The 27,827-nt window shown below is 43.2% G+C and overlaps 1 protein-coding gene across 2 annotated transcripts; it reads left to right on the forward strand.

The window, feature by feature from the left end:
* Positions 1-1,881: 1,881 nt before the first annotated feature.
* LOC124313955 (serine/arginine repetitive matrix protein 2-like) lies at positions 1,882-27,567 on the forward strand. 2 transcript variants are annotated; one of them, XM_046778846.1, is made up of 9 exons: positions 1,882-2,277; positions 9,938-11,978; positions 23,350-24,406; positions 24,684-24,923; positions 25,496-25,628; positions 25,701-25,871; positions 25,947-26,486; positions 26,555-26,664; positions 26,740-27,567. In XM_046778846.1, the coding sequence occupies exons 1-9, from the start codon at positions 1,897-1,899 to the stop codon at positions 27,002-27,004; spliced, it is 4,938 nt and encodes a 1,645-aa protein (XP_046634802.1). In that variant the 5' UTR covers positions 1,882-1,896; the 3' UTR covers positions 27,005-27,567. The 2 variants fall into 2 exon arrangements, with proteins under 2 accessions (XP_046634802.1, XP_046634803.1); XM_046778847.1 differs by lacking the exon at positions 1,882-2,277 and adding an exon at positions 7,350-8,040.
* The last annotated feature ends 260 nt before the right edge of the window (positions 27,568-27,827 follow it).

A 27,827-nucleotide genomic window follows, 5' to 3' on the forward strand; every position in this document is an offset into this window, starting at 1 on the left:
TGGGGAGAGAAATTTAACAAAACAGATGATTGTATACGATACCGAACTGACGTCAAAAAAAGAAAGGTAATCGTTGAGCAGTCTATGCGCATGCTTAACATGTTTTTTGTTGGTTTTTTGTTTTTGTTTATTCTACAGGGAGAAATTTCGATGGAATTATTTTTAGTCGTTAAATTCTTAACTTGTCCTCTTAATTAAAATAACCGTCCTCATAACCGTGAAGATATTAGATTGAGTTAATTGTTTTCCAGTTTATTAATTTTTTTCTGTTTCTGGCAGCTAACTTTTATCAACGTTTTACTTCATCTTGGTCAGAAAATTCAAAATTATTATTTTACCTCTTGTCATTTTTTTATAAAATTTCAGTATCACTTATGTTGAGCGAGGTACATAGTCGGGTATAGTCAAACGTTGACATCAAGTTGATGCATCATAGTCAAAGTAACTATCGGTAAAAATTGCATGTTTACAAAATTGTCTTTCACTGAGTTTCTTGCCTAAGAATAGAAACATTCGAATTTCTCTTTTTCTCGTCTAAGAATAGTAAAGGAAGTCACAATATACACAATTTTCTTGAAAATACGGTTTGCTCGTCGGGTTTAAAAAGAGACAACATGTGCTTTATGAATACGTTCAAAGAATCCTAGAGCTAGTTATTTTTTAGTATTGTTATTAGTATTATTATTGGGTTTTCACTGCGTTATGAACAGTACCAGGAAGACTAGCAAAAAGTCTTAGAGCAATTTGAGCGATCACGCGTATACCTCTTTCAGTCTCCTCTCTGCATCAGTTGGCGGGGTGTTGCTGAGTGGATGCGTTCCATTTGATTTGATGAAAAGAGAAGGAATCTTGACCAAAATTTAACATAATGGGAAAATACCGTTTTGAGAAGAAAAAATCCCGGCCTTTTTGGTAGGAGATTATCAAAAGGATTTTGACCTACTTGACTGGTCAAAACTTTTTGGCGCTCGATTGAACCCCGGGCGAGAAACTCGATAAATCGCCATTGAATAGCAAACAAATAAATGGGTTCTTGTCGATTCTTCCAGATGTTAACGGAAGAGTTTTTTTCCACAACGAGATTCAGCTAGATTAGACGAGCGTAGCAAAAAAATTGCGGAATTTTGTTTGGGTGGATTGTCAGCAGAGTGCGTCTCCACGAATGAAATTTCGTCAATCATTGGCGTGCCGACGCGCTCTCTTTCACTGATCGTCAAAGTCAACTATCGATGAAGACCAATTATACAGGCTACTGTACAACACAATCATTTTAAATGTGATGCCCAACTATGTCAAATCGTTTATGTGTTTGTTACTTGATGCTTTTGAAATAGGAGTAGATTGTTATTTGCGATTTGCGCTGTTTACGAACGTCAACAAATCGATCGTCCATGCATGTACCTTTTTTTATGTGGTATTTTGTCAGTTCAACTAATCTGTTCCAAGAAAGTAAGGAATTAATCAGACCGTTAAATCAGCGCGCGCGCTCTGCACTCAATCCACACTGAGCTTGAAAGGTGTGCGAGCGATGTTCACTTGTTCAGATCATCGAGGTCGATCACGATTCAAAGTGTCATTGGCTTCGATGATGTAACGATTATACTCCTTGGCGTGATCTCCTTTTGCACCCCCCGCCCACCCAACGGAAGTCGATTAACGGTTTTACTGACGCTCTTTAAAGAAGCTTTTTGCTCCAAAGGGTTCTTCTTTGACTACACCTATAAAACGGGTATGGAAGGATGGTCGAAGTCGTCAGTCATACTCAAGAACTCTCGGGTGAATCCTCTGTCCTCTCTCTACGGCCATCAAGTTTTCTTGAACTAAATTTATCCTAATTCATTCGACGAGTTTTTGAAGTGTGCACATCTCAGTCTCTATTATTGTACCCTAAACAACATGGAGCAGTTCACGCTCGGGCTGAACGGCCAGGAATGTCCCGAAGTGTCAGGTGTTGTCGATCAGTTTGATGCCAGTGGGAATAATGAAGAGCTATGGTCGCTGGAAACGGACGAATGTGTCAGATGGCTATTCAGTATTGACACTTCGCTCTTCCCTTGCCAACCGGAAGAGACAAAGACCAGCGATCAACAATTAGATTCCGTGTTGCCACCTCCCTTATGTGAACTAGGCGATTGCGTCTCTATTACAACTTTGGAATCGGAAGGGAGCTTCCACCACTGGCTTTCTTCTTTGGAGAATAACTCTGAGCTCGATCAACAGGTGGCTGATGACGATGCGTGGTCGTTGGCCGAATTCATTGCAGCGGAACAATTCGCGGTAAGATTGAATACTTCTTACACTCGCCATTGCTTTCTGCCTGCCTTAAAACCGGTAATAATTCGAACATTGTCAAAGTTTTTTTAAAGAAGATCACATATCATACGAATGGCGGTCTGTAGACAGTTTAAGCCTTTATCGGCCTTTATACTAGTTAAGTATCATTTAATGTCAATGGCGGTTGAAATTAAATGCCAGCCGACATTTCTATTACGGAGATTTAGGTCCATTCATTCAAAAGAATCCAAAAGTTTGCAAACACTTGTATCACTACTCATAAAAACAAGTTGCTAGGCGCGTTTTTTAGTGTTTATATGAGTGATGACTGAACATGTTGAGCATGAATTGATTGTCTAGTATGAGTGGGAAAGGTTTGTGTAGAAAGTGGGCGAATGATGGTTGTATGTAGACGTGTAGCTAAAGGCGAATTTAAAGGCGTCTCATGTTTCGAGCGTGTAACTATCTAGCGCAATTTTGGCTCACCCGCGGGAGGAGAACAGGGAGGGCGACGGATGAGTCGTCTATTTCCTAGGCCGATTTCTCCATCTCGCTCTGTCGTCAAGGGTCAAACCGCACATCAGGCACTTTTGGCGCAAAAGAATAGACACGTTTTTTTTTTGCTTCCGTCTGCATCTGAAGGAGACAGTCGATTTTCTTGTTCTTGCAACACTTCCCGCGCCCTCGGTGGCATTTCCAACAAGACACTGTTGTAAATTACGCCATTTCGTGGTCAATCCATACCCTCCAAATTTGAAACAATGGCAGGGGGACATGGGCTGTGAAGACTGATTGTTCGGTCGCGGGACCTCATTTGCGACATTTTTTCTCTCTAAAAACTTTGCTTGACGTAATGTTCAAAAAGGCTTATTATTTCTTCGCCAAAGTCATATAGATGAGAGTCGACCTATATTTTCACTTCATCTGAGGAGAAGATTGTCTCGATTGTCTTGGATTGGGGCAATTTAGTAAATTGATTGCTGCGCTCTGAATGTTTTTGGTATGTTCAAAAGCCTCTCCTTTTTCGTGTAGTATAAGATACGCATTTTAAACTTGTTGACTGCATCGATGGAATTTTGAAACAGGCGAAAGGTACACGCACGGCGTTGAAAAATTTGAGATAAAGCGCGTTGTGTTGTGATAATCGTTAGAAAGCGTTCCGAGACAGTTTCGTTGGCCGGCCTTGATTGATAAGCCATTTGAAATGGATAGTAAAGTCCACAACGTAAAAAATGCGTGATGTGAAAAAGACTAATGGAGCACGGTTGTCCACTTGTTCTCGTTTATGGGACGAACGTCGAATTTTTCGATGCTGTGTGGTTCATTGAAATATTTCCCAGCTCCTTTCTCCTGGCTCGATTTATGCGTCCTCACTTTTATGACCCGCAGCTGCGCACCGTCAGGTTGGGCACGCACACTGCTGCTCATTCCATCCTAATACTTGCCCGGCGGGATATTGAATAGAAGACAGCTGATTGCATTTTCACCTCCTTTCTCTCTCGTTTCTCTTTCCCTGCAGCACCGAGCTCCGTTGCTACAATCAGTTGGTACACGTCTCTTTTCTCTATTTAGTCCTTTGTTGTTTTGCAATTGATCTGAGCCGAGCCGCTCGTTTCCCATGAACAGGCGGTCTGTGGACGACTAGACCTATAGAATGACTTGACAGACGTTATTCCGATGATTGGGATCATGCGTACGTTGCATATTATTCAGAAGTATGATGATGATGAGCTACCGCAAATGAGACCAAGTTTTTAAATACAGTCACCTAGTGTCAGTAGGATAGGAAAGAAAACAACGGAAGACCACTGGGAGGGAGTCCATTTTTCTAAGGCCATCTGTTGCGACCTTCTTGCAAAACTCTGGATTCCTGGTTTTTTGGTGTTTTCCACATTCTTAAATGTAAGATGAAGTAGTCTAATGGCTGAAAAGAAACCGTGCACCTCGATACCGCACTACGGCTATATACCGATGAGAATCAGGTGAACCAGCAAGGTGGAGTTTGAATCCATTCTGGCCATATCGTAACGACTTAGGAAACAAAAATAGGCACCGTAACGACGGACAAAAAAAAAACGCCAAAGAAAACAGTAACAAAACAAGTTCTATTTGTTGAATGCAAGATTTTCTGTCCAGCAAGCGAGATCCAACCGACTTAGTACGGGAGCGCGCGCGCGCGCGGATTGCGGTTACGTATACGACGTCCAGTAAAGCATTACTGTTTCCTTGTATCAAATTTTATGTTCTTCTTTTCTTTTCAAAACCAGTCTTTTTCTTTGCTGTTCAATGTATTTTGAAGTAGCGCGCGCCAGATGTACCGTGAACACGCACATAGTGGACGGTTAATTAGGAGCAATCCCAAAAGACATTTTTCCATTGCTTTTTGACGTCAATACCTTTTTAAACCGAAAAATTTTAAAAATCGAGCAAACTGCAGAGCAAGGAAGGAGGAATTTAGTAACATAAAGATATAGAAAACGTGTCGTCTTTGGGCAATGCGTGTTAGTTTGTTTTTTTGTTTTTTTGTATAATCCGTAGAAGTTAACATTCCTAAACAAAAACTCGATTGTTTAGTTGTAATTTAGTTTACAATTTTCGTCCACAGCTAAAGAAATAGAGCACTGAAAGTCGTCGAAAGGAAATCAGTTAATTGGACCAGCGTTTTTATAGTGGCAAGAATTTAACTTCTATTAGCAACTTGAATACTAAGAAAAGAATTATCAAATTTCTGATTGGAGCAATGTCGACGCGTTTTTGTTCTAATTCTTCACTATGGAAAGCAGCACGCAGTTCAATAATCTGAAAAAAGGTCTTATAGCAGAGCTGAATTGGTTATGAAGATCGTGAATTATCTAAGAAGTCGAATGGCGATGCGGATCATTAAAAGCTGCGAAACAGATTATAGGTTCGCTGTCCTATTCATCATTGTGTAGAGAAAGTATGATCAACTTTCACGATATGAGACTGTAAAATCCTCTGAATTCGCGAGGCAATGCCGAACTTTTCTTTTCTGTTTTCCGTTTCAAGTTTTAATTTATTTCAACCAAAGAGTGGAGGCAGTGGTGTTGTGGGAACTCGGGAGGGAATGATGATGGACCACCGGCAGGTCTTTTTTGTGCTACCACACGGATGATCGGACACGAAATTGTCTAAGCCATTAGTGTCTTTTGAAGTAACGCAAAAAAAATAGAGAAAAGAAGAGCTACAATGCAACGGTTCCTACAGCAATTCTTTGTGGAGATGCTGTGCTAACTGTGGTTACGGTAATTCAACAAAGCAATCGAAGGCATTTTTCACGGACGCCTAACCCACTTTCTTCTCATTCGAGATGTTCTTCTCACGAAGTGGCCAGATTGGCAAACACGGTGAACTGCTATAGTTTTATACAGTAACCGACTATATAGACCGATATAGACTTCCTGCTTCCTATTAAATCTATGTAAATTCTAGATTTTTTTTTAACCCGTACTTTCCATTCCTTAGCCATTCTTCGTTTTTAATTTAAACTATTCGAAATCTTTTGTTGATTTTTGGCTTTATTTACGCTCATCGCCACAAGCCAGCGAAATGAAACCGCACCGATTGGCATTGGACCAACGACGCCCAAAATTTTAGAAGGAAATGAATTATTGATTTATGATAAAGAGTATAGATATAGTCTCTTTACACAGGAAATTTCAAGCATTAGTACTAAAGTTTGGTAAAAAAAACTGTTGACGTTTGATGGCCTTAAAAATTTCTAGCTCTGTTAAATATATGTGACAATTATTCAAACCTATTTTTTGAATTTCACTGGCTATATACCATTGTTGTGGTTCAAGACATATATATATATATATCGTTCGAGAAAAAGTATTACTCTGCGCTACGCTGGCAAAAATGCCACGCTTTAAGTGACATTTCCATTCTCCTTTGTTTTATTTTGGTTTTTATTTATTTAATAGCTTGTGTTGTATGAATGTTGTTGATGCATCTGCTCAGAAAAGAAAAGAGGGCCATCTCCGTTTGGTTCATTTTCTGACGACAAGTTTTCCGTAACTGCCGTCACACAATGGCTGATGTTTCCAAAGCGTGTGAAGCGGGTGGCGCATATACTTGTTCCATTTTTCCGCTTTGGCGATTTGTTTTCCGTTTTGATTTTCAGGAAAAAATAGCTGAGATTGATTACCGTAACGAATGGCATATTTTTATTTTTAATCGACTAAAGAAGAAGACGACGATTATTTACGATAATATTATGACTTGATTGGCTCGCTACTTGTCGGGAAAGTCGGCCCGAAGCTGAATGTTCATGTTTCTCTTTTTTCCTTCCTGTCGCGTCCCAACGACTGAAGAATGCCAGACGGAAAGGTCTGTCTAGTGGAGCTTGTAGTCCCGACACGCGGGTAAATACCAATCTCTAGTAATAAGCACATAGAGAACGCTTGGCTGTTGACTCGCAGGAGAAAGTACGTCGCCCAGAGGATCTGCTGTTTCCGAAATGACGAGAGAAGCTATAGCAAACTACTCTCATAACACGAGCACGAAGGAAGAGAAAGTTCATTCCGCCAAAGACACGGTAGAAACAGCTGGAACACACTACGCACCTCCGAGATTTATTTCCATTTTTATTCGTTCCCGCTCCGTTCGTTTGCCAGCCATTTGCCGGAGAAATATTTTGCGCTCGCAACCACAGGGCGCCGTTGTTTCTCGTGTATAGTTCTGGCATTGTGCGTTTTGGTATATTCACTCTGTTTCTACTGCTGCTAGTTGTAAAGCACCTTTCACTCGATGTACACAGTCATTTGTTTGAAGGAACTAGAGCTACTGAAACGCATGTCGACTACACAGTATATACGTACGGCAAGAAGAAGTGAAGAGTTTAGAGAAGAGACTTTTCTTGTATGAATGAACGACCTACTTTTCCCTTTTTTGATTGGGAACTCCCGACGACTACCGCCTTTTCTTTTTAGATGTGAACATTATTATACACATCATATTCTCTAGGCTCCACCTCCTTCTTTTCTCCCCCATAAGACTCTTTGTTCCGAAGGGTTAAGTGGAACTTGCCATCGTTCGGCCGTTCCAGTCAGCTCGACGACGTGAAGTCGGGAAAGGCATCAGTTGGAGCACGCAGTTCGCTCACTTCACCCGCTCATTTCTGTACTCTAGTGTTTCTTCACTCTATTTTCCAAGTCTCTCTCTGCTTTTATTCGTTTCACATTTTATTTGAGTTTTTTTTTTTGTCTGTGGGGAATTCTTTTATCGTCTTTTTCTTTTACCTGATTACCGCACACACACCCGGTGACGGTGAGTCGATTCACACGGCCGGTAAGAAGAAATACGATGAGCCAGGTTGGTTGTTCGTCGGCTGTGCCGTTACCATTGCTGCAGTCCGCTATCATCGGCTCGTACTCTATTTGAAGCAGTGGTGTGTTGAGCGAGTCGAAGCCGGACGATCCAACGGGATAGTCATCTTCATTTTCATTCTCTCCATAGTGTGTGGGTGACATAGTGTGTTGTAGTGTGTTGTATCATGCCGTTGTTGCGTCTTCAACAAGTGTTCGGCTCAGAAACGATCAGCCGATCAGCAGTTTTGTGGATTTAATTTTTCGATTAAAGACCTAGTTTATCTCACTGTTCTATTACATCGTGTGTGTGTTTTTTTTGTTTTGTTAAACGAACATCATCATCTACATCATGTCGACTAAATCTGGCTTAAAGAAAACTTTCTCGTGGCGTTTTGGTCCGTCCAAATTCAGCCGGAAAAGCAAGCTGCATTTAGAGGTATGAATCTCATTGTTGTTGTTGACTTGTTGTTGTTGAATTTCTACATTTTTACTGCGTGTGAGCGCCCTAGTGATCTTTAACATCCAATTTGTTACGACTAAAGATCGTTGCCTTATTCGACTAAAGCCGAGAACTTTCTGTCTTGAGGAATCGCTAATTCTCACAGCACCGACACCTTATTTACATTTTATAGTGTTACCCAATTTTTTTTTTATCCTGAGTAATGTTCACAGTAGCATTTTCACAGAGAAATTGGAGCAATCTTTCCGTGGCCCACAAAGACAACTATGACAATACTGTTTACTCCTATTTTTTTTTTTCCTCTTTCTAGTTCTTATATTAATTCTTCCATGTGTTGGCGGTTTGGTCACCACGACCGTGCAGTTACCACATCTGCTCAATGAATTGAATTTATCTCATATTCCAGCTTCGTATCCTCTTTTTTTCTTTCTTTTGCTGAGAAGAATTCATCCATCTTTCAATTTAGCACATCTGTTTTCATCCATTGATTTCTTATCCAAGTGGGCCAGATTTTGACAAAGCCACAATTGGATTCCGCAAAAAATGTACGGTTCTATTTAGTTAATCTATTTAACCAAGACTTCAGGGTTATGTTTGGCACTGCGTCGATACCATCCATCATTCCCATTCGTATTGATGAAAGAACTCCTGCCAGTTTTGTAACGTGTCATGTTGCATGACACGGCAGCTGTGAGCTGAGACCGAGAGAACTTGTTGTTAAGGCTCTGTGACTTGACATGCTACCATGCGGATTCATTCATCGGGAGTAAATGAGGTAGACGCGGTGGTATACATACTAGGGCAAAAAAGAGGCCATGACGTTGCTGTGTAACTCATCATCCAGCTCCGTGCTGGCTCCGTTCCGGAGAGTTTTTTTTTTCTATAGCTCTTTGCCTCCCTACTTATGGCATAATAACACTGTAACTAGTTTTTCCTTCGTTTTCTTTATTTTTTATTAATTTATTGTTTATTTTAGTTTGCCACGCTTCCAACGCATAACTATACGTTCTGGCCGTGTTTCGGTGTTGGTTTAACAACCGAGTATCGTAATCTGAAATTTATTTCCCCGCGACAATGATCTTTCTGGAAAAATGACATTGTCAATTCGTCAATTGAAAAGATTATTTATGTCAGCTATGACTGGTTTCGACAAGTCGACCTAATTAAGATAAAGTGCGGATTATTTCTTTTATTTTTCAATGGTTTTTTTCTTATTATTAGTATTAAGGACTTTTTTCTCGTCAGGCTAGTGTTTTTCTCATTTTTCTGGTCTTTTGCGTGTGCTGATTTCTATTCGAAATGCAAGAAAGCCTGTGCTCCTACTTCTAGTTATGACTGCGATTTTATTTTTTATTTTTGCTCTCATTTTGAAGCATGTTTTTTTAATTCTGGCAGCTATGCAAAAAAAAAAAATCACGATCGATCATCTTTCTTTGGAGATGATCAACAACATGGAAACGCAGTTACATCACACCTATCAAAAATTTGTGACAGTAAAGACCTTGAAAATAAGAGCAACGTGTAGAAACTTTGAATCGTGCGGCGTTGTTTTTCTATCGCGGCAAAAACAAGTGATACGACCTTCTTACATTGAAGAAAACCGGTTGACAAGAAACTATTTCGGTTGACTCGTTTTTATTTTTTAAAGAAACAAGTTGTCACTCTTATCACAATACTCGTCTTCGAGTTGAATTCCGAATTTCTTTCAACCTGGCCCAGGCATGCAAAATAACAACTTTTTATAACTTTCAGTCAGTCGACCAAGAGAGACCGTGTGAATCAGTTGCGTCTCATAAAAGTGTTCGTTGTAGTTTGTATGAATTTTAGTTTGCGCCAGCTCATTTGGTGAATTTCTTCTGATATTATCTTTCAGGTGGAGGTTGACGAAGCGGACAATCGTCGGCATACTACCGCGTTTGGCTTTCAGCAGTGCGGGCCCAGTTCAGACGTCGAGCGGGACTCGAACGCAGATACGAACAGCAGCGGCCCCAATAGCTCGGTCGGATTCATTTCGGACATTTTGGACGGTGTTGTTTTCACACCTGTCGGTTCGTCCGAGTTGCCCCGTCCTTCGCCCGACACTCGATCCCGATCGAATTTGTCGTCATTCCGCCCCACACCGGAATCTGTGGAACCAGAAACTATTCATCCAGTTGCACCGGCAGTAGCGGGCGGCGCGAACCAGCTAGAGCCCATCAAATTGATTCGAGCCAAGTCGCCACCGCCAACAGACCTCGAAACCCTCTTTCAGCGTGAATTAGCGGCCAAGATCAAGAAGCGCTGCCAAGAGACACAGCTGCGACAATTGGAGTCTTCCTCTGCTCCCACTTCCGCTGGACCGTCGTCTATTAGCCGATCGCAGTCATCCGCTTTGCCCCCAATTCCGAAAACCAACGTCGAGCCAGTCGCCGCAGTTTCATCCGATGCAGTTGCGGCCGAATTCGAGAACCCGCTTTATCAGACTTTAGACGAGTGCTATTCGGGATCACCTGCGTTGCTTCCGCCGCCTCCGCCGCCTCCTCTTCCGCCAACGCCGGCAGCCGATAACGACGAAGACGCCACCTACGCCGTCATAGAAGAACGCAACTTGCCTCACTATCAGACGGTTGTCTCCGGGGCCTTGGTGACCGATAACGACGAGGAGGAAAGAGTCTACGCTGTCGTAGCCGACGGCTTAGCTGAAGATAAGATCTACGACACAGTGCAGCAATCGGCTGTGGAAGCCGGTGCCGATTCAGACGCCATCTACGAGAATTTGGAAGAATTTCAAGACCGCGAGCAGGGCGATCAGACCTATGCCAATATTCGTCCGCCGCCAGATTGCAGCCCATTGCCGCATTCGACCAACGTGTTAACTGCCTTGATATTGGACGTTGAAGCCGCTTCCGTCGCCGCTTCCGCTTCATCAATCAGCCGCTCGAGCAACGGCAGCAGTTCGGGAAATTCGTCGTCCAGCCCGCAGCAGTCGTCGTCTTCTTCGTCCGTACAGCTGTCACCGACTGATTCATTGGCCAACGTCAGCGTTGGATCCGTTCGCAGTATCAGCAGCCCCGATTCCGGCGTCTTCGGACTACTCCAACCCGCCCATTTCTCTTCCGGATCATCGACTTCAACCATCAACGCAAAACAGGAAGCTTTGCCCACCGCTCAACACAATTTCTTGGATCAAACTTTGAAGCAGTTTGAGCGACTGGAACAGCTGAGTTCCGGAATTTTCGAGAACTCGCAAAAACAGTCCAGGAAGATGGAAGACGACTCGTTATCGACGAAAACGGAAGAGAAAGTTGCTGTACCCGAGCAGATTGAAAATCCAGTTTTACTCCCTGCCGTGATGGCCGACGATAAAATCTTGCCCATCTCCGAGATGCCTATCGAGACACTTCTTGATCTGGTTGGAGCAGTTGAGCCGTCCGAAGAGAATCGACCTGAATCTGATGAAGAACAAGAACGCGTCGATCCTCCACCACAGATGCCGATGTCTCCGCCTCCCGGCGAATCCATCCACACTTATGATCCGGGCAATGAAGACGGACTTTTCCAGGCGTCGCTCGTCAGCGTCAACTCGCAAGCGTCGTCTTCAATCAAGGAAAGCGACTCGAGCGACATGGAAAGCCTCTCGAAGGAGCTCTTTTTTGTCCGATCCCCGGAGCCGAAGATCAATTTGGGTGCCCAAATCGTTGAGGATCAGGTGAAACGTACGCTGGAGAGGGATCGCGTTCGCAACGAAAAGCTCGGTCTAGACGATGTCGGCGAGTCATTCGATAGACTCAGTTCTAAGCGCTATGACGTCATTAGTGAAATGATACCCAAGACCAACAAACGTAAAGATTGGCTTCCTCCAACAAACACGGACCAGGACGGCTCTTCCGACCAGTCGAATATTCAACCGCTAGGTGGCAGCCGACGTCAGTCTGGTAAGTTTACTTTTTTTTTTTTTTAAGTCGACCCACCCAGTTTTTCTGGAACGACAATGATTTCTCATTTGATTTTGAATAATTCATAACGGGAAGCCTTGCACGTTGCACCTGTCGAGACTTCCGAAAAATTACAAAACGAAACCAGTTTTCAGTAGCCTGACTAAACAGTCAACTTTATCTTTCCTTCTTAAAATATCTGTCAATAATATGGAATAATTAGATAGCGTGTCAGTTTTTATTCCAAGATTATTGCCGATTTCTATATGACTCATTTACTTGTTGTCTGATAATATTTCGGTTATTTGTGAAAGAATGTGCCAACACATCGCGGCACGTCGATGTAGTAACGTCGATCAGTTCAGATAAACAAAAGGTCGACAATTTCATTTCCTCCATAATTTCTAGTTCGACACTGTTTAACGAGCACGTGACCTGATAGTGATAACACTACTTATCACATGCCGGCTGGAATGTGGAACACAAGTTTTATCCTGTTTGTCTCATATTTGACGGTTGATTGTATAGTGAAAAGACAGAGAGGGTCGAATATCAGAATAAAAAGCTTTTTTAAAAACCCTGATCCCGCTAAGCCCGTAAGCTGTTTCAGGCCGAGATGAGTTTTCGTGTGGCAAAGTAGAAAGACGTGCGGGTTGCAGGGACCTGGTTATAATAGCCATGCCGGTACTCTGCTGCAACAGATTTGGTTATTATCAGCAATCTAATAAATTTCCCTTAACACACACACAAAAAAAAGTGGGGAAATTTCCTTTCTTCATTTTCTCTCCCTCATTCAGTGCGTCTTTTGGAGTTGACGAGAGCGCTTTCCTCTCGCTTCTCTACCTAGTTCACTAGCTACTCTCTTTGTTACGCTGTTATCATTTCCTTTTTGACAAACGCGGCCACGGTTTGGTGCGCACCTAGTGACCTGGATGCGCCTAGCTCTCTTTTGTCTCACGCAATTTCATGACAGTCTCACAAAAAACAATGCAAAGACCGATGTAAATAGAGCCTGCCTCTTCATCAAGATCAAAGTTAGCACGCTAAAAGACGGGCTACTTAATTCTGATGGAAAGAAATATTTTTATTTATTTTTTTTTTTTCGCTGATGTAACGGAGCCGGCAGCTAGTGATAGTAGGTCGTAAGGTACGATTCGACGAACTTTTCCTATATTTTTGTCTACCCGCGTTATATTCGCCCTCAATCAATCTTTCCCTTTCTCCCATTTTTCACTCAACCAGAACAACCTCAAGCAGCAGCAACTTTTGATATTGCTGGCTGCTTTTACCGACGGTTTGTTGTTGTAACTTTATTAGGCATCCAGCCAGAATATTGCGTCTTTCGAGTTGAATGGCCTTCATGTTTAAAGCGATAATGCAATTTCTATACAGATGCTGTGTCTGAAATTTTACTTTTTATCGAGTTGTACATCTGATGACATTTCATTTAACGATATCCCTAAAGGCTACCAGCTACCTAATATGGGTTTTAATATCATTCCATGTGGAAATGACTGGTGCACACTTTGCGCTTTTTTATGTTCCTTTTTTACGTTGATTGCATGCGGATCCATGAAATGAATCAAACAAGTTCATTTGCTGTTAAAAAAACATAAATCGTAAAGGTTAATGCCGTTCCTAAAAAAAGGTTGATCCGGCTCGATTTGAGGATGATGAAACGGCTATCCGTCAAGAGAAACACAACAAAATTAAACATCAAGAGTTCAAAGAACAACACAAAGATTATAGTTGCTATTCCTGTAGAACGAAACCAACAAAAAAACCCGGCCTTCACTTTTTCGTCCAGCAAGACCAAATAATAATAATAAGGCAGCAGGTATGTGGCCAGATGATACGATCGCTTTTGGGGGCAATATACTTTCGAATCATTCATCCGTGGATCCCAAAATGCTTTTTGCTATCTTGAGTAATATTGTTCCTCCTCCTTCTCTTTTCTTTTTTGTTTTCTTCTTCTCTCCGTTGATCCTTGTCGTGTTTACTTATTTGCCCACCCGCTACTAACTGATGGCCGTCTCCACATATATTCAACCACCCATCCATGTACCGACCACCGCCTCTAGCGCACTGCAATGGTTTCGCTCCAGCAACGAAGACGATGACTTGAGCCGATTCACGCTGAGTTGCGTCGGAGAGAAAGAAGAGAAAAAAAAAGGCGCGCCTTCCAAAAGAGTTAGAGAGCGTGCATGAGCCGTGAGTGTCTGTGTGTGTGTGTGCTAAGGTTGTTACACGCGTGTGTGTTTCGGTTAAGAGGTCTAAAGCGCGGCCGGGAGACTCAACCGCAAGTAAGGCTGCACGAAAAGAGACAGGCCAAAACAGTTGAGCTGGACTCGTTCGTCGGGACAGACGTACTTACATTGGTCCTCATTTTATACATATGGCCGTAATCGAAAGGGCTAACATTCGATAATTAGACGGCCCTTACGACTGTTGCGTATTACGTCGACTTGACCGAGTCTCTATAGTAGTGCATCCTCATTCGTCACTGGGTATTGTGGAACGCGGTTTGAACGAGGCTTCCAAATGACGTCCGCGACGGCTGCTCTCACTGGCTCGTCCTGTTGCGACGTCTACCTGTCTAATAGGCACAAGCTTTTCAACGGTTTGGCACGCACCACCAAAGCCGCTAGCACCAGCTGCCTCTTCTACGATGACTCGAGTAAGTCTTTGTTGACTCTCCTCCTCCGTATCGGTTTCGACTTAAGTTGAGCAAACAAGTCGAGAGATGATCATTAGCAGGCGAGGATAAAGACCGCTAAAGTTTTGTTGATCTCTTCCGTATTGAAAAGAGCTGGGGAAAAATGAGAGCCTATCCATTCAACAGCAAGCAGCTCTCAGATGCTGACATGACAGGGGATAACGTATTTTTTTTTGTCTGTCTGTTGTGTAATCGGCTAACATCGCCAGAAAGACGAACGAACGATCTTTTTCTCCTGACTGGGGGCGCAGAGGTATCTTGTACACCAAAAGGGTTGGAACCGTTATGTTTTTGGAAGTTAGTAATGTATAACTCCCCATCCGGCTCCGCCGTTCATGCGTGAGCTGTTCATCTTGCCCAAATCAGTTTCCTTTTGGTATTTTTTTCTTTTGGCACCGAAACATCTCTCGTTGACGTCTCCTTTCAAATTCTGTGAATTCCTGATTCACCGACGCGCTCTCGAAAATTGGAAAGAAAATTGAGTTGAAAGAACCTGAGATATGCTGATCTCTTTTGAGAATCTCACGAATGACGTGTCACGGGCGTTAACAAAATAGCGCGCGAGAGAGAGAGAGAAGAAAAAAAAATCTGAATTGAGGATCATCAGACACAAAGAAAGAAGGGATTGGACAATGTCTATTTGAACGTGACACTGGGCGCCGTGACGTTCGATCATGCGTCTACTCGCGTTAGTTCTAACGGTAAATAAGGAATATACGAGGAGGAGGAAGTTGAAAGCCATCGACAACGAGGAGATTGAAGCACGCGCCCTGCAGCTTTGTCTTGTATCTGGTTGAAATACGATGCCTTTGCGGTCAGACAATTAGAATTCTCGCCATTACTGAACGTGTTTTGGAAGGGGGGGGGGGGAGAGCTAGGAATCAATAACGTATACTTAGACTATGTGGACTTTAAGTGGTCGTAATGAATTATGGTGTCATCAAGTCAGGATTCTCAGCTTTTCCGTTATTTAGTAGTCAACATTTTGTATTTTATTGCTGATTTGATTGATTTTTGTCATTTTTTTTTTCTCTCTCTCTCTTGTCGCGGGAAAACGCGAATGAAGCCATAAAAATCGAACGAGGTCTGATCTGTTGGGCAAAAGTCGAGGTCCTTTTGTTGGAGAATCCATCACGCTTCGGACTGTTTGCGCCGGCGAGAGTCAAGGATTTGAGACAGGGGAAACCCGTTAAATGTTTATGTCAGTCGTGTTTCGGCAGCAGATCGGACTCGACAAACCGGCAAGCGCAATAAGACACGCAACAAATTGCCTTCGACGTGCCATTTCTCCATGTTGTTACGTCGAAGGAGAAAAATCTAGAAAAATACGAAATCGCACGCCAGTTTCACCGTTACTCATCGATGATTGCATTTCTCCCTAAAGGATTCAGCCCAGCCACTCCTGAGGCTATAATTCAAACTAAAAACTTATTGCCGAACGGGGTCGGTTTATTTGGGTAAAGATGTAACGTGTTGAAACGAGTTGACCGTAAAAACGTATGTGCGGAGAGCGTATAGGACTCGCTGAAAGTTTTTTTTTTCTCCATCACCACTGCCACCATATTTGTGTTTTATCTTCTTATTACATTCCTAGAAATTCACCAAAGCTTTGTGAAACCTTGTAAGGTGCATTCGCCAACCAATTACACGCTGCTACGCGTAATGAGCCAATTTTGTCATTCGAAAACCGCTGTAATGACGTCAAGAGTAGCCTCGTACTGATTTGCATGCCCGCAACGCATCGCACCATTTCATTCGTCACACTGACCTTAGTTCTGACCCAATTTATTTTGAGTCGTGAACACCGAGGCGATTGATTGGCGTCACGACGCTGGTTGGGTTTTTTTTTTCTTTCTTTTGTCGGGATCGGTCAACTTGCCTGTGGTTGAGAGGGTTCGCCTTCGTTGATCGGCTTTACGACCATTTCAACCGCGTTAAATATCCTTTTATTTTATTTTTTCTTTCTCACTTTAATATTCATCGTCAATTCTCTTTTTTTCTGGGTCCGGAATCGAGAACGTAACACAATGAAGCAAACAATTGCTTTCCATGTGTGTCTATTTTTAAAAAGCCGAAACATATATTTTATTACAACGGGGAAATACATTTGAATGGTTCATTCGCCGTTAAATCCGATTGGCCCCACCAAAGAGAAAAAGAAAAGACTGGTGCAATATGTAGGCTGCAATGCAAACTATATCATTATAAAATAAAAATTAGTTTTACATCCATTATTTCGACAACGGTAATTCCGAAGCAGTTAGATTCACGGCGGGGTGATGGGATCGATGAACGCTATCATCAAATAAAATGGATGTGCGTTTATGATTTGATGATCGTCGTCTCGGGAAAGAAACACGACGTTACGGGGCGAAACGTACAAATTTTCGGCGCACTTAACCTCGTCGGATGATGATGATATACGGAAAAGGTAAAGGAACGGAGGAAGATTTACTCGCCATATAAGTCTCGCCACACACACATATACACACATAAACAATCACACAGAGACCGCCCCGTTGCTCTGTGTCGAGACGTTGTCGGAACTCATCAAAGTTGGAGAAGGCCGACCCTCGTGACCCGACATTTCCCAAGCCATTAAAATATCAGATAGGCGAAGAATATCAACCCCGCTAGCGTGTTTCCGAGCGCCGAAACTGTTTGGCATTGTTTTCCAGTGATTCTGATTTCTTCTACCAAGCCGAAAATTGGATTTAATCCCGCGTATCAAAACATTTTCATGTTCCACTCGCAATCATTCGATTTTCTCCCTGGGTTTCCAACAACACGATGACGACGAAGACGACGGTGTACACGCTTTTGGCACGAATAGCTTCTTTTGTTTCCCGTTTCTAATCTCAACTGTGGTCGTAAAAAATCGTAAAAAAAAAAAAAATGTCTTGATTTTTCTTGTCTTATTTGATTTCCTTGGTGTTTCCGACACGGACCATTCGCATTGAAAAACGGGCATTTCTACATTTCTACCCGCCCTGAAAAGCAGGCAAGCAAGTGGACAGACTGTTTAACTTGAATCACTTTAGCTACTAGTATAAGAAGCGTAAACAAGAGCGTCTTGGGCCATTTGCTATCTAGCCACCAGCACCGCTCGATTGACGCATAAGAAAATTTGACTTTACACAAAAAGACGTATTGAATGAGGGCGATGATGTATACAAGATATAAAACCCAACCAACGATAATAGCGTTTTGTTAGTGGGAAAATTCAAAAAAACAAAAATTGCCGCCAAATAACTCATGTGAAAAAAGGCGGACGCTCCGCCGGACGAGGTCCAACCTTGAGTCGTCTATAAAGTTCTTTTCAAGGTAGCTATATCTTCCTCTGGCCCTTTCAATTTATTTTTTCGTTGTCAAGTGTAGCATGTGCATTGTATTTATACACATAGTATAGCATCCTGAATAGGGTTATACACGAGACGGATGAAAGCATTTATTATTCCATGGATTCCAGACGCCTAATCTGTCGACTGCAGGTCGGCTGGTATACGTGAATCGCTCTGTCTCGATAACTAGAGGCGTTGCTGCGCGCATTTTGTCCGGTAGATTTATACCGTAACTTATACAGAGCTCCCAGGTGCATTCTTCATCTTCTTCTTCCTCCTCCTCCTTATATCTTGGGTATGCGTCGTTGAATGGAGATAAGAAAAAAAATAAGGAGAGAGATCATCGCACTCCATTTTGATACGTACACACACACTATAGCTTGCTTCTTCTTCTATTTCTGCATATTCGTATCGTTTGTTTGTGTGTAAATTATAGGAGGCGCACGCAAGCTCTTGTTTTGTTGTCTTCACCTCTCGTACTACTATTTCTTTTTTGTTATTTATTTACTTGTAAAATGTTTTTCGTATTGTTTTTTTTTGTTTTTTTGTCGGTTCGACATCGTTGAACGGCAACTGGGGCGTTCCATCGTCGAGCGCTTGCGTGTTCGTCCTTTGGGTAACGTGTACACACACAGCACTCGGGAGAGCGACTGAGCGGTGTGAGAAAAATCGAGGGCTAAGGTGGACGACCGACCGAAAGAAAGAAAGAAGGAGAGAGAAACAGAAGCTCTCGGCGCTGCCTTGTATTTATCGATGTGTACACCGGAGTAAAGGACGTTTGCGGCCGCGGCGGCGGTGATGATGATGATGGGGAAGAAAGAAGCCAGGAACCGAGCTATGCCCAGCCAAAATGCAAGACCCGGATCCGATTCTTTTTCTACCCACGATTATCAATTAAATCAGCAGGAGGAAAACAAGAAAAAAAGTACACAAGGAGGCAGAACTCAAACGACCGCCAAGTCATCCAACCAATACCGTACACGACAAAAATCAGATCAGATTCTCTCTCAACTGCTCAGTTGGTAGTGTTAAAGAATGAAAGAAAAGAAAAAACGAATGAAATCATCTTTTTCCGCTTGTAAAAATGGATTAGAAGGAGGCAGCTCCGCTTAGACTCTGCTGGCCAATCGCTGCGAGCGTTTGACGGCGAGTGTAGTCCAACAGTTTGGAGTTATAGACTGCGCCATTGCCGTGCAGTCAGCAACTGTGAACTGTGGGGTCTTGATTCTTATTCTTTCTCCTTCTCTTCCTTATAGTTTACACCCACCCGCGCGCCAGACTCCCCTCCCCTCCCCCCTTCTCATTCTTTTATGTGTGTACACCTGGCGGGACTTTCAGGTGAGCGGGCTCAGTAACGAAACTCCGGTCGTGCCAGACGGTCTCTCTGCCATTCCATTCCGCCTCGTGTAGTTTCTTGTGTATGACATTTGCATACATTTCTTTGCTTTACTTGATTGTTGTTGATGTTATCCCACAGTGAGTCAGTTTTCAGTTTTCCCATCACGTGCAACAGCGATTGAATAATCTTCCACCGTGAAAAAGAACAAAAAAGAACTATTTTTTTTCGGTTAAATATTTGGGGTTGTTTTTGGCTAGAAATTCTTCTCTTCGTCTCAGTAGCCTCCATCTTTCGTTGTTTTGTTTTCCTCTCTCTCGCCGGGATTCCCACACTCTGTTCCAGGTGCATATATATTCAATTTTCTCTCTTCACGTTTTTCGAAATGCTCTTCACGGGCTCCGGAAGTTGTTCGGGAGGTACAAGGCTTTGTTTATTTTATCGTAATGAGTAGTTTCGTTGTCTTGTCATCTCGACATTCGTGCAAAAGGTGCGGCATCCTTTTTTTTTCGCCTATAATTTCCGCCAGAATTTCCTAATCACTTATCTCTCCTATGTGTGTGTGTGTGTGTGTGTGTGTGTGTTTTTGTGGGTTAGGTCGAAGAATCTACGAAATGCTCGATCACACCCGCTTCAGCATTTTCTGTCATTTATTGCCAACAAGTATGGTGCGTGCGTTGCCAAGGTTTACGAGGATTGAATCGTGCAATTATCTTTTCACTAAGCAACTCACGAAGACGGAGAAGATGGCGATAGAAATTTTTTTTTTTTTTTTTCGAAAAAATACCTCAAGGGTTCTTGGCTTGTGGCCTTTTACGGGGTGCTTTAGGGACGAACGGACGAGAGAGGGTTGGTGCCGTTCTTTGCGTGTTGTTGTTGTATACGCTGTGTTGTAGTGTGTTACCATGTCGGCGGATCACGAGAAGCAGATGGTTCCGCAGTCATATTTTTTTCCTTCGTTCTATCGACTTAAAAGGGAAAACGGCAGTGGCTCACGTATTAGATATCCGCGGCTGACGACCCGACTCTCAGCATCTCGCACTCTATTGCCAGACTTGGTGAAGGTTGTTGAGCACGCTTGCTAAACTTGTTTGATTCCTGGTTTCTCCTACAGTGTCCAGCGCAGCTCCACATCTTTATTTTCTTCATCAGAACTAGGTGAACATCCATCTACCAGTTTACCCCGACCCCAAAAAACTATAAGAAGAGAGTTTACTCCCGTTTATCAGTTGACATTTTCTAGTTTCGTTTTTAGATTTCCTCTATTCGAATTTGGAATTGGCTTTCACCAGATTCAACTGCGATTTCCTCAGTCTAGATTCAAAGAGGTCGAGAGCCTCATTTGTTCCACTGTTTTCCCATCCATGACAGTCTTGTGTACGCTGTGAGGGATTTGGACGGAAGAAAAACACCCGTTTCCGCTCTCTCCAGTAAAAAAAAAAAAATACGTTGACGACGGAATTGTCCTCACTAACCCCCCTACCCCCATTAAAAGAATCACAATCTCCGAAAAAAAAATAACTACGCCCCTCTTTCTCCACATGCAGTGTCCATCCGCTCTTGAACGACGGTTTCGCCCCCCCCCCCTCCATTAATTTGACTCTCTCTCTCCCTGTTGCATCCGTTAGAATTACCACATGTTTCACCTTCTGCAATCAACAAAAACAAGAGCAACTGCCAGGCAGAGGGCACTCCAGGTGTTGGTTCCCCCCCTTCCTTTAAACAGTCTGGTTCCGGTCCCACTACTTGAATGGAGGGGGGAAAAAATAGAGAGATAGGTTTGAAAGCAGCACACCTGTACGCTGCTCTTTATTATCCCTCTATTTGGGGAACGTGCGACCCCTCTGTCCCTTCAGGTGCTTCATATTGTCGATCGGGTTTCACAGCGGCCGATCTTGATCCTTGTGTCGCATTCGATGGCCTCCATCTGTTCGTTATATTAGTCCTGACAGCCAGTTGGACCTGGTATTTTCCTTTCTAGTACGCCGTCGACAGGCGGCTTTCGATTTCATATTGTTTGTTATTTTCTGTTTTTTTCCTTGTTTCCTGTCCTTCAGCGGTGCACGTCTTGGCGTCGTGCGGGCCATTTCCGCTTTGGAGGAAACAAAGGTATAGTTCGCCCTTGTAGGCTTTTTGTGACATCTGCTACCCTATCTAGACGAATCTCTCTTTGTTTCTCAGCCAAATGCTCTGCGAGCAGTTTGACTGGAAAGACATCAACATTGATTGTACACCACCGAACGCTTGTTGTTAATGGTGCGGGCAAGACGGAGCTGGGGGCTGGCCTGGGGAGTTCCGATTCCACAATAACATTTGGACCTCCAGTTCTCACCGCTACCGTTTGCGCTTTGCTTGATCAATCAAGCAAGGAACGATCGTTGGCTTTTCTTTCTTGGATTGGCCACGATATTGATGAACAACACTCGGAAACCCAAAGGTGCTATGGTGTTTCGTCGCTTAAATCTTGGGACTTCTTTTGTATTTTTCCCTCGATAGTCGGTAGTTTCGCTCTACTGGAAATCTACAGCGACCACTGGGAACTTGTGAAATCGACATCGACTTTCAATTACTCACAAAACTATTTTCAACCACAGTTTCCAATGATTTAGTGGGTTGTATTGGAGCCGAAACAAATTTCCTTTAGAATATTCCAGATTTTTCGACATTTTTTTTCCCGCTCCAAATGAATTTCCTTTTGGGCCTTTTTTTTTTTTTTATCTAACTTGTAAAAGGGGGCCATCATAAAGATGAGGTAGATATGAGAACGAGGGAAAGTTTGGCGTGATATGATTGACGTAGTTTGCTGCAGTAAAAACTACAAAAAACAAAGAGATGGCGACGAATTCGTCTCCGGAAACTAACTTTGTCTATTTCATAGTCAGCGGATGCGAACGGAATGAACAACGAGTTTCCTTCCTTCAAGTCGGTCATTAAACACGGTCCTTTTTTCGTTGTTCTCTTTTCTTTTGTGTAAAAAAAAAGAAGACGTCGGCCTTGATTATGTTTTAGGTATTTCAAAAGTGTGTCATTGCGTGATCCGTCTCGAATCCATCCCGAAATTGTGAAATACCACCACCAAACAATAATTACGAAAATGTATGCTGCGTATTGCATATGTCCATTTTTCAGTTCTACTTTGTTTCGAGCGGTACGATCCTCTTATTTCCTCTTTGTTTTTGTTAAAAAATCAGTTCACAGTGTTGATGTCCTCGATGACGTCTGCCGCGTTAACTCTCCTGTCACGATTGGCCCGTTCTCTTTTAGTTCACACGTTACGTATCCTTTCTTTGACAACTTATATTTCGTAATTATTGCGTTCGCCATCCAACGTCATAAAATTGTGGAAATATCTAGTCGAGTCAATCCCGTGGTCCCAGATCAATTGGTGCCCTTTATGCTATACTGTTGATGTACGTTGCCTTTGTTGTTTTAATCGAGTAGCACCATCTGATCTTGTTTGGCTTCTGTTTGGGTTGGTTAAAACCCCCCAACATTTGAAACGGTTCTATAGATGGCTAATTTAATGTTATTTTTTTTTCCCGCTGACGAAGACTTACGTGAAAACTAAATATAGCCTACCTAGACTAGACGCGGACAAATGGGATTTGTCAAAGTAACATAGCGATCTGCATAGAATAACTCGAATGGTGCCCTTGAGGTTGAATCTCCGATTCTGCGCCCTAAGGGTTCGATTCAATCCAAAGAAGAAAAGACGAACCATCAGACTCGCATGTTATCCAGTATACTCTTCTCCGTTTCCTAGTTGGTATTCATATTTAATCTATCCCCCCCCCCCCCTGCATTCTTATCGTTGGCCGAGTCATGACGGGTAACAAAAGACGGGATAGGATGAATTAGAGAAGAAGAAGAAAAAAAAAAGAAAATGGAATGTCAAACACTATACGGATAGCTGGAATTTTCTTGTTCATTCTGTCATCTTCCATCTTTAATTCTTGACATCTGCTTGAATAATTTTAGGCGGCGTCAATAGCGAGTCTATTCTGGTCAAGAAGGAGGAAACGAAAGCCTTTTGGGAAGGCAAGATGCAGTCCGAACTTGAAGAACCTACTCTGCTGACGGGCAACCGCAACAACCGGGCGGTCAAAGTGGACCAGCAGCAACCACAAACACTTCAGCGCCAGCACAACACTCTATCGCCTCCGCCCGGATTCGATAATGATTTCTTGGATAACGATCAAAACGGAGAGGTGGAGCAGGATGACGAACCTATTCTGAGCAACATGGAATTCACCGACGTGGCTTCCATCACCTTCAAAGGCGACGACTCCTCTGAATTGGATAGCAAGCCTTTTGTCGTCTTTGGCAGCTTTGAAGACGGGCCCATCGATGAAGTCGACGCCAGCGCACCCGCTGTCAGCGCCATCGCCCCTGCGCCACCTATTACCGAGGCAGTTGTTGTTGCAGCCGAGTCCAAACCCGAAAGAAGTCACGACGTACGCCCCAAATCGCTGTACTTTGAGCCGGATCGTGACTCATCGTGCAGCGAAGACGAGCTGGAATCGGACATGAGTCCCACATCGTTCTCGATCGGCAAAGGCGTTCACTCCATCAGTCCGCACTCCAATCCGACCGAAACACTGATTGAGCGCGAGATAAGGCTTCAGCGCGAGCGTGAAGAAGCAGTTCTTCTCCAGCGTCAAAAGGCTCTCGAAATGTTGGAAGCGACGCGTAAACAAGCCAAACTCCCCGAAGCAGCTCCCAGGAAATCCCTCATGACGGAATCCAATAAGAAGGACGGGCACAAAGCAAATCAGCCGGCTGAATTCGTCAAAAAGGCGGAGCCCAAGAAAGCCACTGAAGTGTTGGTGTCCCCGGCAGAGATCCGCATCTCGGAGGAGATCCGCGAATTGAAGCGGCGCGAGGAGGAATTGCGCCAGTTGAGAGAGTCAAACGTTCGCAACACGCAGAACGGGAGCGAGGATCCGTCTTCATTCACCACTAGTGGAGTCACCGATGACGAAGGACTTTATTCGGATGCGGAGCGTGATGTCAGCAGCAGCGAGGCCAACAGCAGGTTTGTCTTGCCAAATTTTAATGACCCGGTAGTTTAAACGAGTGCCCCACTTGCAGAACACGACCGTTTTTAATCTCATTAATCTGTTGTACTCCCGATTGATGGATGGATTCTGCTGATCACAGCCAAATTTAAACTCACCGAACTCAAAAAAACAAATTTAAACTCCCATTTTGGACTTCCTTGTTTTTTTTTGTTTTTTTTCTAGAAATAATAGATTTTTAAATTATACTTAACATTGACTCAACGCAATCCTTTTTCTTCGTATCCCAAACAGTCGAGTTGAGAGCCCCGAAGCTGGCGTGATTCCAAGCGACTATTCGAAATTTCCCCACCAGCGAACGCAGTCAATGGACTCGATGAGTTCCGGCCACAGTTCTGGCGATCACGTCTTGGCCCCCATCCCCAATTCGAGCAGCAGCGCAGAAAGCATGAAGCGAAGTGGTCGTACCGGCAAGCCAATTGTCATGCCTTTGGAGGATCTGTCGGATCAAGACGAAGCACCAATTTATCTCAGGTATGCTTCGAAATGTCGATTGCGGCCAAAAAAATTGCAATATAACAAGAAATGAAAACTATTTCTTGTGGGGTGGGAACGGAACGTGGGAACGGAAATAAAATGCAAATGGAATTTACGCTTTGGCGCATCTCGAAATGCTTAGCGCTTAAATAAACCATCTGTCCCGTGCTGGGCCGGCCGGCCTTTTTTTTCTTGGCTGTCCACTGTTGTTAAGCGTCTTATTGAGCGTTTACAACTGACTCAATGTTCCTAGTGTGACGTAGTGAGAAGACAATGAAAGAATTAGGTTAGAAATTCAATTTATGACAGAAATGTTTTCCCTAAAAAAAGGGGAACAAATGCGGAAGTAATCGACTAATTCATTTCTATTACTGTCAAGTCGAGCGTTGATGAGTATAGGTAAGCCGTTGAAATGCACAGCAATTTTTTCAAGCGCTTCCAAGTTGAAAAGAGTGGTGTGGAGAATTCATCGATTTGTTCGCCATTTTTTGTGTTATTTCACTTATTGGTGCACTTATCCGGCTTCTTTCCCAGCACACAAATGAAACGAAGGTTTTCCGTTATTTTAGTAGGTCGAAAGAGACGCCTATTGAACGCGAAATTCGTTTGGGACGCGAACGAGAGGAAGCTTTGCGGAGAGAGAAAGGCCTTCAACCTGGAGGGATGGCGGTATCGGTAGCCAATAAACAAAACGAAAAAGAGGTCAGTTGATTGTGTGCATCTTCAATTCCAAGAATGATTCAAATTTTTAATTGTTTCCCCATTTGTTGATAGAACCGACAAGGACAGAGATTTGCCAACGGGGGCAGTGATAAACGGGATGTCCAGCATCGTTACGCATCCTCAGTCATCCAGCGGGAAATGGACGAGATTGCTGAAAGAGAGAACGAACTTGTTCGCGATGGCAAAATCCAAACCACATCTGTCGAAAGAGCCGACTCTAAGGTTTGGATTGCTATAATCCTTAATTGCATATACGTATCTGTCATGACTTGAATCACCAATAAATGTCTTGTCCAGGTTTCCAGTATGACTGATTACAAGAAAAAAGTTTCATCGTCAGGACCAACTAAGTCTGTATCGGCCACTCAATCATCTCCCACGATGGAACTCACTCTGCAGCGATCAGAGTCGGTTGCTGAGGATCGAGAATCGCAAACCGAGCCGCAAAGTAAAAAAATGCCGCAAATGAAGGTGACGTACGGCAGTCGTGGATACGGTAACTTGACGACCACCGCAGCTAACGGTGGCCCAGCCGCGCCAGCAACATGGCGCAATTTCAGTAATCCGCAAGGTGCCCAACGCGGTTTGATGGAAAAGTTTTTCCTCTCGCGTGGGCGTCTCAACAGCCCGGCTACTTTCAACGCACCTTCACCGGCGGCATCCTCGGCGCTTTCGTCCTCATCATCGTCAACAAATCACAGCGTCGTCACCCCAGGATCATCGGCCGGTGATCCTGTTGGCGTGATCAACCACAGCAACAAAACGACACCAGCTCCGGTCCGTTACCTAGCGCCCGCAGTCAAACCCGTTGAACTGATAACAGCACGAAGAGACGAGGTGAGTCACTCGTTCGAAAAACAATTCTTCATCGAATTATGGAAATGTCTAATTAAAAAACAATTCAGGTGGATGATCACCGCGATAAAGCTGGACCTCCTCGCCGCCATTACGCCACGACCGAGGAGAAAATTCAGCAAGAATTTCGCGAAATGCAGAAACGAGAGGAAGAACTAAAGTAAGAAAGATGAAGTGAATAATTGTTAACGATGAAAGACTTATATTTAATTGGCAATTTCATTGTTTTGTGCAGGTTGAATAGGAGCAGGTTTTTTGCCAAGTCGCAACCCAATTTGCTCGACATGGACGATCAAGGTCTGAACGAGCCGGAACAGCGCTTGGAGGGACAATTACGTAGTGCTCACTCCATCTCTGACCTGCTCGCCGATGAGTCGCAACCGGCGGAGATGAGAGAGGAATTGCCTCCGATGTCATCCTCCTCAACAGTCAAAGGAGCTCGCCGTAAAAGTGCACTGATTGCTCAGTGGGAAAACAGAATTCACCAGCAAGACTTTTGAGAAGCTTAATAAGAATTATTATTTTTGATTTAAAAAAAAAAATTAAGCTTCCGTAATATATGCAACACGCTTCTTTGTCTGCAGCTGGAATAACGGACAATCCCAAACTAAACAGTAAATGCCTTTTCAGCTATCCAGTTTTCTCGCCTCCCTTGGAATTTGGTTTACCTATCGAGAAGTTTTCTTCTCCCTTCTTTCATCGTATTCCCTCTCCATAATTGTTATTATAAACTTATTCATTCGCCTTATAGCGTTGTTAGAACAGCGAGAGACCAATCCCGTCAAGTAACCCAACGTTCATGACAACTTAATTTTGTTTCCATTTTCCTATCCTCTTTTTTTTTGGTTTATTTGTTATTTCGTCAACTATTACTTTACTTTAAAAAAAAGTTTGAAATATTCAGCGATTCTGTGTGCCAGGCTTGTAGACTGAAATTAGGTGATTAATCGCATTAATATCGTGTGAAGATTAAAAAGAGATTTTTTCGAACTGGCTTCGATGTATAGCCCATCAACGGAGCAACATGGTGATTCATGAAATAATACATGGTTTATCTTGGAAAGCGTATTAATTCTGTTATTACTAAGTCGCTTTCTCTACTTTATTTCTGAAAGCAGCAGGTGGTTTCGAATCGTATTCGTATCACGATCGTTACGCAATCAAACTAAGGCATTTTTTTTACCGTTCTTTAAGACAAATCTTATGCAGCGGCATCAGCGCCACGGATACGGCAAATTTCTACTTTTCTACTTCCTTTGGCTAAAACCTTTCTAAAGCGCCGTTCCTGCAAGATGGTTTCAATTTGGATTAATACAAATTATT

Source organism: Daphnia pulicaria, chromosome 10, assembly GCF_021234035.1.
Source record: "Daphnia pulicaria isolate SC F1-1A chromosome 10, SC_F0-13Bv2, whole genome shotgun sequence".
Lineage (NCBI taxonomy): Eukaryota > Metazoa > Arthropoda > Branchiopoda > Diplostraca > Daphniidae > Daphnia > Daphnia pulicaria.

Excerpts from the sequence above, each read along its gene's own strand:
- LOC124313955 (XM_046778846.1), top strand. The coding sequence starts at position 1,897 with ATGGAGCAGTTCACGCTCGGGCTGAACGGCCAGGAATGTCCCGAAGTG. Across the intron at positions 24,924-25,495 it reads GAAGCACCAATTTATCTCAG|TAGGTCGAAAGAGACGCCTA; the intron begins GTATGCTTCGAA and ends CCGTTATTTTAG. Across the intron at positions 25,629-25,700 it reads ATAAACAAAACGAAAAAGAG|AACCGACAAGGACAGAGATT; the intron begins GTCAGTTGATTG and ends ATTTGTTGATAG.